General features: G+C 41.4%; 2 protein-coding genes across 6 annotated transcripts in view; one reads left to right on the top strand and one right to left on the bottom strand.

Annotated features, from left to right (window-relative positions):
• MGLL (monoglyceride lipase) overlaps positions 1-4311 on the bottom strand; it is a 115301-nt gene extending 110990 nt beyond the window's left edge. Inside the window, exon 1 of one of the 2 annotated variants that reach the window (XM_074878799.1) lies at positions 4120-4311. The gene's annotated coding sequence lies outside the window, so the exon portion shown is untranslated. The remainder of the gene's footprint in view (positions 1-4119) is intronic. The other variant, XM_074878793.1, reaches the window with a different exon arrangement.
• KBTBD12 (kelch repeat and BTB domain containing 12) overlaps positions 1-12990 on the top strand; it is a 57274-nt gene extending 44284 nt beyond the window's left edge. For all 4 annotated transcript variants that reach the window (XM_074878785.1, XM_074878783.1, XM_074878782.1 and 1 more), the window contains one exon: positions 9666-12990. In XM_074878785.1, coding sequence (XP_074734886.1) covers positions 9666-9835 — 170 coding nt within the window. In that variant the 3' untranslated portion in view covers positions 9836-12990. The remainder of the gene's footprint in view (positions 1-9665) is intronic.
• The last annotated feature ends 490 nt before the right edge of the window (positions 12991-13480 follow it).

The raw sequence follows: 13480 nt of genomic DNA, 5'->3' as shown, positions 1-13480 counted from the left end.
GAAGTCAGCTTGGCCAGCTGAGAGTAACAATGCAGAGCACAGTCTCTCTAAAGCACGAGTGGACTCCAAAATGTGTCCAAGCTTCATCAAGAGAAAGCTTCCTCTGAACTGCAAGGAATGCTGTTCATTGTTGAGCTGTGTTGGTAAACACTGCTTGTAAGAATTCCCCTGCTGAGGCTTCCTCAAGTTAGAAGCTTGCTCAAAGCCTGGCTATGAGAGGGGAAAGCAGATTAATTCAGATGAAGTTTAGACATTTATCTGGAGTGTCTATGCTAAGGCCTTAGTGACCCCAGGGCCCCTGCAGCATATGGAGAAACACAGAAACCTCCAGAGGGAAACTCAGGTGCTTTACATCTGCTCTGAAAGAGCAGAAGGCAATTCAGAACCCTGAGGACCTCTCTTGTCTCTTAACGCTCTGTGTTTCAATCAGGATATGAGGGTTTGTAACCTGGCTTACCTAAGGCAAACACATCAGGAGCTTGGTGTCTGTGGTTAAATGCTACAAACCACTCTGAGACCTCTGTGTTGTATCACTAGCTGACAAATGTTGTGTGTTCTTACGATCATGACAAGTAACCAAAAAATCATTTCTGCTTGTTTTAAATTTGGTTCCTCCCTAGCAGCACTTGCAAATCTTCATCTGTTAGCCAGTAGTTTATACGAATTAGCTCATTTTCTACTAAAACTATTATGGCAAATAGGAACCATTAGTCTGCTTGTCTCTGACACTCAGCTCCAGCTCATGTAGCCTAGTGTCATGAATATTGCCTGTCATTTGTCATCAACGTTACAGCATTCATCAAGATATTCAGAAATGTTCAAAATGGTTGCATTTGTCCATCTGTTTATAGCTCCACACAGAGTGAAAACATTAGCCATGGTATGACTACTCAGGACTCAATGTGCCGTAGCCAGCTTTCTAACAATTGTTAAAATATGTTTTATTTCCTCTGCCTTTACACAGAACTAAAACCTGCCACCTGCGCAGACTGACAGCTATTAGCGTTAGCCTGTGCATGGCAGAAGCAGCCTCATTAGCGTGCCTCACCAAAGGAGGCGGTAAGCAGCTCTTCAGGTATGCGGCATTACACACTTATAAAATGCCTGACAGATTGGCTTCCCTTTCTTTCTGATGGCTTCTCAGTATTATAAATATTTTTTCTGGTGAAAAATAATGAAGGCAAGGGTGTGTGCCTGTTTGCCAGGACTGTGTCATCTGCTGTCACTGTCAGCTTGCGGAGGCACATGTTTGTTGACTCTGCATTGTTGCTGCACAAATACAGATCTCATAGCCTGTTTCTGGGGGCTGGGGGTTGTAGCTTTAGCTTCAGATTATAGACGTTGGTCCAACTGTCTGCCTCACAGATTTGAATTAATAAATTCAAATCCAGAGGTTTTTTTAACTTTATGCATCCTGGCTCGTATCAGCAATAGCGTGGCCAGCAGGACCACTGATTGTCCCCCTGGACTCAGCACGGGTGAGGCCTCACCTCGATGACTGGGTTCAGTTTTGGGCCCCTCACTCCAAAAAGGCCACTGAATGACCCGAGCGTGTCCAGAGAAGGGCAACAAAGCTGGTGCGGGGTCTGGAGCACAGGTCTGATGGGGAGTGGCTGAGGGAACTGGGGGGGTTTAGTCTGGAGAAGAGGAGGCTGAGGGGAGACCTCATCACCCTCTACAACTCCCTGAGAGGAAGGTGCAGAGAGGGGGGGGGGTCAGGTTCTTCTCCCAAGTAACAAGCGCCAGGACAAGAGGGGATGGCCTCAAGTTGCACCAGGGGAGGTTTAGATTGGATATTAGGAAAAATTTCTTCACCAAAAGGGTTGTCAAGCACTGGAACAGGCTGCCCAGGGAAGCGGTTGAGTCACCATCCCTGGAGGTACTTAAAAGACCTGTAGATGTGGCTCTTAAGGACATGGTTTAGTGGTAGGCTTGGCAGTGCTAGGTTGACAGTTGGACTCAAGCTTAAAGGTCTTTTCCAACCTAAATGATTCTAAAATTCTATGATTTTCATTAGAATTCCATTTTTACTGTACACCCATGTGACATCAGCTGATGTACAAAGTAAAGGGACAACCACCTCAGTGCAAATAATGAAATGTTTAATAGATCTGCTATTAGCAGCACATATCACTTAAAAGGTTTTATGATTTCATCAGCTAATGGCACTTGATGTGGAACTGTCTTTCTCTGAACTGGCAGTTTTGCCATCTCCTTTCAATGTAGTCTATAGCAGAGAAGATAAATGTATTTCTTCCCTACTACATATGTTGAAAACTTCTGTAATGTGTTTAGCATCATGTGTGGGACCAGAGCTGCTCAACCCAGTTCTATTATTTAGTTACTGATACCAAGCAGAAATTAATTTTTCACTTAAGTGGTGTTACAGTCAGAGGAAGGGGAAAGGGAAGAAATATCTATGAACTTGGCATGCAAGAAACTCAATTTTGTGTTGGCAACTGTTAGCCAAGATAGGTGACAGTGACACTGAGTCCTACTAGCTGTGTATTTCTGATTCTACAAAAAAAAAATATATGCTCACCCTAGATTCATTTTCTGGTCTCTTCTTCCTCATTTACATAAATTGCAATCCATACATTGGAATAGAAGTGGTGCTGCTTGCGGCAATGCAGAACCATGTAGTAATTACTGTATTCCAGCTGAGCTAATGAGTTTGTATCTCCATGCCATCCTCTCCTGACAGTGGACTAGTTTAATAGTTATTTATTTTGACTAATCTCCCATAAAGGCTGTTCCCCCTAGTCTCCTCCATTATGTGATTTAGATGGAGAATCATACTAGTGCTTGTTTTTTATTATAGTCGTTATGGAACATTACTGGAATCAAATTAAATTTAGACATATTAAGGAGTCTGGCACAGTAAATACTGCACTTGTGAAGTTTGGGGGTTGAGGGATTGGAACAAAACCTGTTTCTCCAGCACCTTCCCATGTTCCCAGCTAAATAAAGCAGAGGGCAAACCCTGGGCTGCCTATCTGCAGCACTGTTTGTTTCCCTCTGTTAGAATTTACTGGGCAGTGATGAATAATTAAAGTTCTCCTTCCCACAGTTGTTACCATTTGAATAAATATTCCCACCAGTGGAAGGGATTTGGGGTCCCTGCGTTTCGCTCAGCATAGAAATCTGCTCATGGCCGCCTGCTGTGCCGCAAGCACTGCCACATCTCTCCAGCTTGCTGCTGAGCCCACCCCAAAAAACGCTACTTGACCTTTCACCTAATTCTCCCTCAGCACCCGTGTGAGCTGCCAGGCTGCTGCTGGTTCTGGGAGAGACCTCTTCAGCCTGCTGCCCTCTCAGGGAGGGCTGCCCATTTACCCCCTGCTCATTAGCCAGAAACTCGCAACCATAAATAAGGCCAGTACAGGTCAGGGGAATTGCTGGGGAGCAGCACCTGCTTGTTTCAGATCTAAATTTGACAACATGGTATTAGTAATTCAGTCCTGCTTCTTACTAAGGCTCATTTATAGTTTATAAAGGGTTAATGAATGATTAATAGCTATTTTAATGCATTTTAATTAATTGCTGAAGAGGTCAATAGGTTGTTTAGAAACATGGCTTGTAGCCATGTATGACATCTTCTATTGTGTTCATAACTGCCTGTCATGCATACAGTCTAAACATGCTTTATATTCTCTATTAATAATGTATTAACCCATTGTAAGGCATTTAGAAACAGTATCTCAGGATGGGCTGAGACCACTAATTCTTATTCTGATTTTGCAGCTTTTACCCATATGAATGGTGCATTGACTTCAAGAGCGCTGATCCCGCTGCCCCCGTAATCTGTGATCCTGCTATCACCTGCAGCGCAAGGGGGACCAGGTCTGAAAGAGGCCTTGCCTATGAACAACAGGCAAAATCTGGAAAGATTTTAAAAGCTAAAGTAACTGGATCAATCCCAACAAAAACAGTTGAAGTAACTGAATTAGAAGTTTCTTCCTGCAGACCATCCCATTCTTTATATATATATATATATATTTTTAATTTGAATATATATTGATTTGTGAGTGAATGGGTGGATCATGAAACTATGGTCCTGAAGAATTACATGGCAGAGCAAGAGGATAGAGGTCCTGTCTATGAGAGTGAATATCTTACCTTACTCCACGCAGGTGCTCTGAAAACAGTAAGCTGCCACAGTTGTAAATTCAAGCCCCAACCTGCCTCCCAGCTTTCGCTGTGTCTGGTGGGATACACCGCCTTGATACTTAACATCACGAAGGCTGGCCAGCATGTTAAACAGCCAGCCAAGTTCCCTCTCTTGTGTATTCTCTGCCTGCTTCTGCCCACAGGCACAGATGATGGATGTACTTGACCCTGCAAGGGGTGTTTGCTGTGTTATGCTAGCAAGGCCGGTGGAGTTAGGGGGCAGCTCACATACGCAAATGGGATTGAAGGCCACAGACTTGATGAACGTATTTCTTTTCCTACTGCAAATGAGGAGCCAGGACATCTGGTGGTAATGATCTAAATGCACTTTTATCCCATTGCAACACAAACGTGAATTCCCAGGTCACCTAACTCCACATCATGTAATCATGAAAGCAGCTATTAGTGGTGAGGAAGATAAGTAGCAGAGGCTAGTCCCATATGTTTGAAATCATTCTTTGGTCTCTGGTACAGATAATGGCATGCAAAACCAGGTACAAAACAGCCATGGAGACTGAACTGTTTCAAGGCAGCTCTAGGGTGGTTGTTCGGTGACAAGAACTGGGAAGCCAGTGAAAGAAACACCTGAGTAAACATTTTGGGGACTGTTGGGGAACTGGCAAGCACCTTGTGATGTTCAAGTTCTTTTTTCATGGAAAAAACAAAGCAGACAGTTAACAGTTTAACCACTACAGGTTTGGTACCTTTTTTTTTTTTTTTTATAAACTGTTTTATGGCAAAAGAAGATAGATAGAGCACATTAGGTAACTGCAAACTGGAAAGGAAAAGGTGCTGTGACAACCTGAGAACTGACATCAGCAGGAGCTCAGGCAAGTAGCCTGGGTGAGGATGTCCCAGGACACAGAGCTCACGGGCGACGACAGATGTGACACTGAGACTACCCCCCACTACACAATGCAGTTCTGTGCTGAGGCAGCTAGCCCTGCTCTGGATAAACTTGCTTAGGTATTGCTGGCCATGTAATGGTACGTTGATGTAGCTATGCCGCAGCTAGTAGGCAGGTGAGCTTGTCCAAAACTACTCTGGGTATCCCTGCCCTGCACTGATGCAGAGGCATCACGACTCATGACTTGGCACATGCTCTCACTGTTTCCAGAACTCTGTTTCCTCATTCATGAGATGGAGGCAAATATACCAGCTGATGTCAATGGGCTTCTACAAGAAATAATGAAATATTGACCACATTTCAGCAAACTTGCCATAGATTGAACTCCAGTGAACTAAAATTCAACATGAATTTTTTTTTAGTTTAATGATCTGGACACTAAACAGGCTTTAGTAGAGTGAATTTATTTGTATTAGCTTACAAACATAATAGCTGCATGGGTAATAGTGCTGGATGATCTATAGATTCCCTACCTGTTAAGCAAGTTGTTCAATTCTTCTACATCTGCCTCCCTTTAACACTCCCAACCCAAAACCTAGTAATTGTATCTGAATGTTCCCTTCCAAATAGCAAAGAGAAAGGTCATAAAAGACCAAAAGTGGTAATAAATTCTATATTCACATGGAAAGTTGTTCTTCTCCCCAACCTCCAAATCACAAATGGAATGCAGTTAAAAAAAAAAAAAAAAAGCAGATCAAATATTTATGTTGCCTGCAGTCATACTGGGGGTCTTTCCAAGAATGGCTCATCCTGATTTATGGTCAATCCTGATTCAAATGACATGAGAAAACTTACAGCATAAAATGAAGTCTGGCCATATTTGGGGAGTGAATCATATTTGAAAATAAACCTCTTAAAGAGAAAACATGATTGTGTATATGGAGTGCAGGCAATCACTTACTGGAAATTATTATTTTTGTTGTTTTTTCTGCACATTCAAAGAGAAATTTCATATGAAAAATTGTGGGAAAGTGTTTTGATTACAGAGCGGAATATAAAAGCAAATTTAAAGATTAGACTCAGTTTGCTTTCAGATGACTATATTTGCATATATGAAGTATGATTTTAGTATTTATAAATTAAATATTTTCAGGTATAACTCAAGTTCTTTCACTGGGAAAAGACGGGTTTGGAAGCTCAGTGTTAGCCTTCAGTCTGCACTTGTACATCAAAAAGGCATAACTATACCAAAAGAGCTCTGACTTTTAACCTACCACAATTTCTCATGGGGATAAATTTATGCTGGAATTAATGTTCCCTACGCTTGTTTAGCCTTTTCCTTTCCTGAATAAGAATAAACCATACTGCTACAAACACTGTTTTACCGTTTTATAAAGATTTGCATTAGGGTTAGGTTTGTACTACCTGAATAATTCTAAAATAAAGTGGTTTAACTCCTATGCAGAAAAACATAATGTAAAGAAAGTTTCTTAAAACTTCTCATGGTTAAACAAGAATGTGCAGAAAAAATACTGCCTAATTTTGTAGAAAAAATGAAAGCATTTGGAAAAGAGTGAAATCCTTTCATTATCTAAGGTGGTTGTCTGGTAAGTGATGCAGAATAATGCTATGTATGACAGGGAGTTCTGTGGGGTGGCTTTTTAAGCAAGTAATCTGTGTAATACAGCAATTTCTTTCTGTAGATGTCACATTCTTCTCCTGTAAGCAAAATTGGCTGCTAAGATATTGCCTTTAAAAAGAAATTGCAATTAAATAAGGTGAACCAATGAGGCAGAATCTGGAATTATTTGCACCTTCAGGCTTAAAACTGTTTATTTGGATTAAAGCCCAAACCCAACATTACAGCCTGGAATCCAAGGTGCTATTATCTTTGAAAAACATTATCTTATCTATTGTCCTAACCAAGAAACACTTTTTTAAAAAGGCCTAAGTAGTAAGGTATTTTAACTCATTTCTCTTTTAAAAAGAAAGGGGGAGGTATTTTTTTTCTGAACTACGACTGTATTTTGAGCAGTGCTTTTCCTCACATGAACTTTCTCATCCAAAGGGTGCTGCTTCCTTTCATATTAAACAAGATAAGACTAGAGGAATGATTGCTTCCCTTATTCCAACAACATATTCTTTTTATCTCCCAAGGGTTAAGCGTTAACTAACACTCCATGTGCTGGAAAGCAGAATTCGTAGTGTGGTACAAAACCAGTTACAACATCCCACAGAAAAGGGAAACAAGAGACACTAAAGGTTGTGAGTCACCAGGGTCAGGAAAAAACACAGCAAGGCTTGTAAGGAAGGGTTGCTGAATCTGCCTTTGATGTTTTAATTACGTTTTTTTTTTTTTTCTGAAGTGTTGCAATCACCCACAGAATGTCTTAGTTCCAGTGTTTAATTTTTTTTCCTCTGTCTCGTTTTTGGCATCATCTATGCCAAAGAAAATACAGGCATAAAAATGTATCGCATAAAGGAGATGATCTAATCATAAATACAGGAGCCTCCCATGTCACAGCTTAGGTCTGTTTATGTCTCCATATTTGCCTCTTAGGAATAACCTGTTCACTCTTACAGGGTCACAGAGAAATGAGCTCTTTGCTGGTACTGGCACGTGGTATTTGTTTGCAGTTTGTCAGTCATGCCTTCTCTTCACATGTAACTGGGTTTTTTTAGCAGTTTGCTGTCTTCTCTCTTGGATGGGTGCAGCTTTCCTACATATTGTTATTATTCTCCTTTAGAATCCAGGTTCAATAAGCAAACTATCATGACTATTGTTTCACTTTCTGTGAACAGCAGAAAGGAACAAAGACTATTCAGATGAGGCTGAGTCCTGAAATCTTACACAAGATTTACTCAAGCAAGCTCCTAGAGATCTATGAAAGTCCCAGAGGTCTGCGTTTGGACCAGTAAAAATTATGCCACAATTAATTGTGACACAACTGAGGGGAAAACCAGTACAGGCTGAGGACTGTGGGGTAGAAACACTGTGTTGCACTCCTTTATCAGGTTAGAGAGAGGGTGGAGATGGTGAATGGCTGATGAGTGGTTTCCTTAGATAAACACAACAAAAATGTGCAGAAATTTCCATAAAGCTGACACATCCACAACTCCTGTGCATGTGCAGGACCTGCAGTAAACACAACTGTCCTGAATCAGCTCAGCAGGGAAACCAAGCCCGGGAGGGGAAGAAGTCTTGTTTCCATCTGACCTCCCCAAATCCTGAAGCTACTTGCAGAGGAGCCCTAGGGGTATTTTAAATCCCATGACACTATGACATAATTGCATCAACACCAATTTTGCATGGAACCTAAACTGTGACAGCACTATCTTGGGGGTACTAAACCCCCAGGGCTGCTGTCCTCTGGAGGAGTATGTAGTCTGTGTTTCCAACACCAGAAACAATATATACGTCTGGATGCTCTTCTGTATTTCACTCTTTTCCCCTTCTTCAATCCTTTGCTGTTGTTTCCACAGAAGGGCAGTGTCCAAACAATGAGATGCAGTTGATAGATGTGAAGGATAGGGTTGTTTCTTGTTGCTTTTTTTTTTTTTTTTAAAAAAAAAAAGCTTTATAGAAGGGATAGCTGAATGGGAACCTCAGTCTGGACCCTGTAAAGTTTAGCCTGTCACCAGTCTTTTAAGACTCGATAAAACAGTGTTGAGTATTCAATGTTTCTTGCGATTATGGTTCTTATCCTGTACCTGTGAAGTGTCTGTGCTTGGAAATCTCTGAGACCCGGCTTCTAGTGCATCAGAAGGAAGCTGCCAGCAAAGCACATGTGTATCCTCAGCTCAAAGTAAGAAAAGTTTAGACTAAGGTTACTTGCTGTGAGAAAGCAACTTTAAGATGAAAAGAAAAAGTGAGCAGAAATGAAAGTTCAGGACTTTTGTTAGCAAAGAAAGGTTTTGTGTTCTTATAAGAAGTTTAATACAGCACTGCTGGTTGACAACTATGGTTCTCTGCTGCACGGTGATTCTTCCGTTACTTTTTGTTAGTCTGTGTTAGTTAGCTGCTCTGTTAGTTGCTGCTTGTCTTGAGATTGGCTGTGATTTAATGGCATTCTTCTAACCTGACTGTTCATGACAGATTCCTCAGCACTTCAGAACAGTTAAAGTACATTTAAAGCCCTGGAGGTTTCTTTCTGTCTTTATTTCTCCCCAAATCACAGGATGTCCAGACTTCGCACCCAAAAAAAGCCATAGTATTGGAGTGCTTCCAGGAGCCTGAGAGCTGCATTTTAGTCGGGGCGAAGAAAAGACAACACACTGCATGTAGGCATACCCATTAACAATAGGCAATACTCTGTCTCTAAAAGATGAGCATTTGACAATTGACTGCACAATGAAATGCCACCTGCATACTTGTACCAAGATGGAGCACTTCATGCTTTTGTCCCTGAAGCTGCACCTGGAGCCCAGAGTGTGAGGACTGAATACACCATGCAGATCTCCATCTGCACTATCTCATTTGCTCTATGTTGACAACTCGTATGCTCTTCTAACAGAGTAGCTGTTAGCACCACAGAAATTCCCTTTCCATTGTCACCTTACAGAAGGGTCATAATAATAACTGCACAAACCTCTTTGGTCCCGTCTGACTTGGCTCCTGATGCCTGCTGTTGTTGTCTCTGTTTTTCAGCTCGTCATGAAGTTATCACCAAAGAGATCCTCGAGCTGGATACATGGGAGAACCAGTGGAACGTGGTGGCCATCAACGTCCTCATGCACGACAGCTATGATGTTTGCCTTGTTGCTAGGCTGAACCCGCGGGATCTTATCCCTCCTCCCCCTGATTTAGTGGACCAATAGAAGTTCAGTGATGCTCCATGCTTCCAGATTCTGCAGAAACTGAAGAATTTGGAGAGACAAATGCTGCACTGGCTCTGGATGACAGCTGAGTCCCACAGAGAGGAGCCGGCAACACATGCTTAAGGACAGAATTGCCTTTGAGCTGCGCTTCTCAGATGATGCTTGATTTGCTAGTACTGATACTCTGGACTTCTGCGATTGAAAGTCAAGGCTGCCCAGCCTTTGTGTGTGTCTCTTCTTCTTTCATCTGGCTGTGCGAGCTCCAGTGCTGGGTGCAGCCTGGGCTTCTGGGACCCTTTACCTCACCGGCACAGTGGCAGCCCAGGGCTCATTTCACAGCAGAGCACAACATGTGATGGAAAGCTCTAGCGAGGGAAATCCCTCCTTTGCTCTTCAACCCACCTGGGTCTACTAAGCTACCGAGGAAAAACCAGTCAAGCTATATCAAAGGGCCAGACTGTACTGCAGGAGCAGAGGGAAAACAGAGAAGAGCCTTTGTTTGTTTTAAACAAAAAACCATTAGCCAAGGTTCATTAGCCAAGTACACAAGCTACTGCAAATATTATCTAACTCACAGACAGGACAGTCAAAAGATCCTGTCTTTGCCAACAGAGCTGAGCCTGCGCTAGTAGAAAACTATAGTCTTTTGGCAACAAGTCACAAGTGAGCCCTCCAGCAGTGTCTGTACCAAAGACAAGAAGAATCTAAATTTTCACATAGACCCCACCAGTCGCAAGGTCTGGTGTGACCAGAACCTTAAAGCTCAGTTAGAAAACTCTCTTACTTTAAGAGATGGAGAAGGGAATGTAAAGTAAAAAGTAATAAACGAAACCAGTATTATCTGCCTATCAGCTCTGCAGCTACAGGAAAAGGATAGATGTGCTAAACAATAAATATTTATATAACAGTAGCTGGTTTTATAGAAGTTGCTTTAATAAAGTAGCATAAGATAAATTCTCTACCAACAGAATTGGCTGTAATCACGGGGAAGAGGAATAATTCAAACAGTGTTTCTTAAGGCAGTGTTAGCCTTTATAGGACTTGAAGACAGTAAGTTAGAGAGAAAATTGTTACCAGTACTGCTATCCCATTTGAATTACCAATAACTATTCATCAGTTCTCTGGTGCCTGCCTTACAGTATATCTGTCTGTCCCTGACTGGGCAGTATGGACAAGAGAACTGGAAATCTCAGTTGTGCTCTTGGGCCAACATTGCAAATGGTAGTATGCTGCAATGCAGAGTGAGTGTCAGAGGCAAACACTAAGAGAAAACTATGATACAGTACAAGAACTATCATTGTCAGCAAGAAGTTGCTTTTGAAGGCTACAAAAGCAGCAACAAAACTGGAAGGAAACAATTGACAAATGAGGGAATCCAGAAGGTAGTTCATCTGTAGTTATTTGCAGGATTTACACCTCAGACATCTCCATTTTCTTTTCCAATTGCATTTTAGTCTGCAAAAGTGCCAGCTCTTTTTTGTTGGGTTTTTTTCTTTGCAATGCTTTATGGCAGAGAGGGGTGGACAGGATGACCCAAAAGCCCTTTCCCAATTCTGACTTTTTTGATTCATGAACTATTCTCTAAAATATCCAGAGGGAATATTAAACTGTCATATAAAAACAATTAGCAGGAAGGTCACTGAAGTTTACCTGATAATTATAGTAGGATATTGAGGACTGCTCAGACAATAAGGGAGTTGGTGGGGACAAAACTAAGGAAAACATGTAGAACAGGAGTAAATCTGTGAGCCTTACAGCTAATCTCTTGGCTCCCTTTATGCTTCCCAAGCAGAATGAGTGTCACAGCCTAGACACATGCTCTTGCGTTTGTATCATTTCTGTATCATCCAGTCATTCTTTTTTCTTCCCATTGTTCATATGTAGGTCATCATCTGTCTAGCACAGAGTTGTGACAAGCATGAACTTCAGTGGTACAAATCAGCAACTGGTTCCTAGAGTAACTGCTGTAACCTAGTAACCACTCTGGTCACTAAACACGGATATAGATATAAGATCAAGGAGGCAAACTCTGCTCCAATATGTTTTTAAACAAAATCAGTAGAAGATTCTTCCAATTAACGATCCAATATTGGAAACTTTTTAAAACTTTCATTGTTAGTGCAAAGTAAAGGTAATCTTGTTCTAATTTCTCTACAGAGCTCTCAAGGCAGCTGGAAGCAATGCTCTTGAGCATCAGTTAAGTGTTTCCGTGTGAAACTCCAAATTCTGCAACTGTATCTACTGATTTTGCTTCTTTCACCTTTTTTAAGAAAGAATGTTTTAAAGGTTTTCTTTGTCTTTGGTCTCTGCTCTGTGGTCTACTCCTGACATTTAAAGCCCGAGTTAATCTACTGAATTTCACTCTCTTATTTCAAGGGCAGAAGGGAGACTTTTGCAGGATTTCATTAGTCATATTTGAACATATGTGTAACACAGCTGAGAGTCTTCTATTAAACATTTATTCCAGTAGTGAGCTGGCTGTTTCTTTCCCACTTCATATATTTTCCTTTTTAGACTGATATTTAATGAGCTGGACAGAAGGAAAGTATGTATTCTGAGAAGGTCTGTCTCGATAACCAAGAAGAGTGGTTGCGTATGTTTTATATACTGGCCATGCAATCAGCTAGCCTGAGGTGTAGCTGGCACTTAACAGTTTTTACTTCATGCACCGTTGGCAAGTGACCTGCCCTCGCACGCATCATGTTTCCTGCTGCCCACGGGCTCTGACTCTTGAGCGGGTACTCTTGTGTGTCTGTGTCTCCCAGTTTCTCACCTAGTCCGAATATCCAGCACTACATATCAAGCAAGGAATTGTTTTCTTCTGGATTAAATATCTAGAATGGGGGCACTAACTTCTTAATTTTGTGGGGGCCCCATGTAGTTCATGGTTTGCGCTTAGGTTGACTACAATTTTTAAACCAATACTTGGAAATGAAAGCTTGATGGAGGAAGGAAGGAAGGAAGAAGCAGAAAGCATACTTATTGAGAGGTATAGATCTCAGCCAAAACCCTTCTGAGAATATATGAATACTGCATGTCTGATATGTCCATGGGTAGTCCCACATTGCTGGGAAAGTCCTTAAGAGTCTTAATTTCTTCTGTTAAAAATCCTGATGCAAAAATAAATAAATAAATACAGAATATGCATTCTCCAAGCTTGTGAGTTTCACTGAAATAATAGTTTACTTCAGCCCCTTTCCATCTGAGCAGTGGTTAGCTGAGCGTTTAATCAAGGCTGTCTTGACATCATCCATAATTCTAAAATGCAAACAAAGCAGCACTGGCAAGCTACCGACTATTTAAATGAATGGGGGGATTATTAAGCAAAGGCATACACTTCAGTTTCACTTGAAATGCTGAAGTACATCACTAGTTGCCAAATATGAAGAAAAATGTTGGAGAGGTAGCTGGTCACGTGGCACACAGGGAGTAAAGCAAAAAATGAAATGCTATAAAAAGCTAATTGAAGCTCTCCATTTTTATCCCCAGCTAATGTTTTATTTTGATAAATAAATGTCCATGTATAACTGATTTCATAAGGATCCCTGTAGATCTCTCGTCTCTGTTTTCACACTTGTGGTCATAGGAACTGCCCACAGATGTAAACCATCAGGCATCTGACCATCCACCCTCACATACCACTGC

This window comes from Strix uralensis, chromosome 10, assembly GCF_047716275.1.
Source record: "Strix uralensis isolate ZFMK-TIS-50842 chromosome 10, bStrUra1, whole genome shotgun sequence".
Taxonomy (NCBI): domain Eukaryota; kingdom Metazoa; phylum Chordata; class Aves; order Strigiformes; family Strigidae; genus Strix; species Strix uralensis.
The sequence above is the reverse complement of the archived record's forward strand: the minus strand, read 5'-3'. Positions and strand labels throughout refer to the sequence as shown.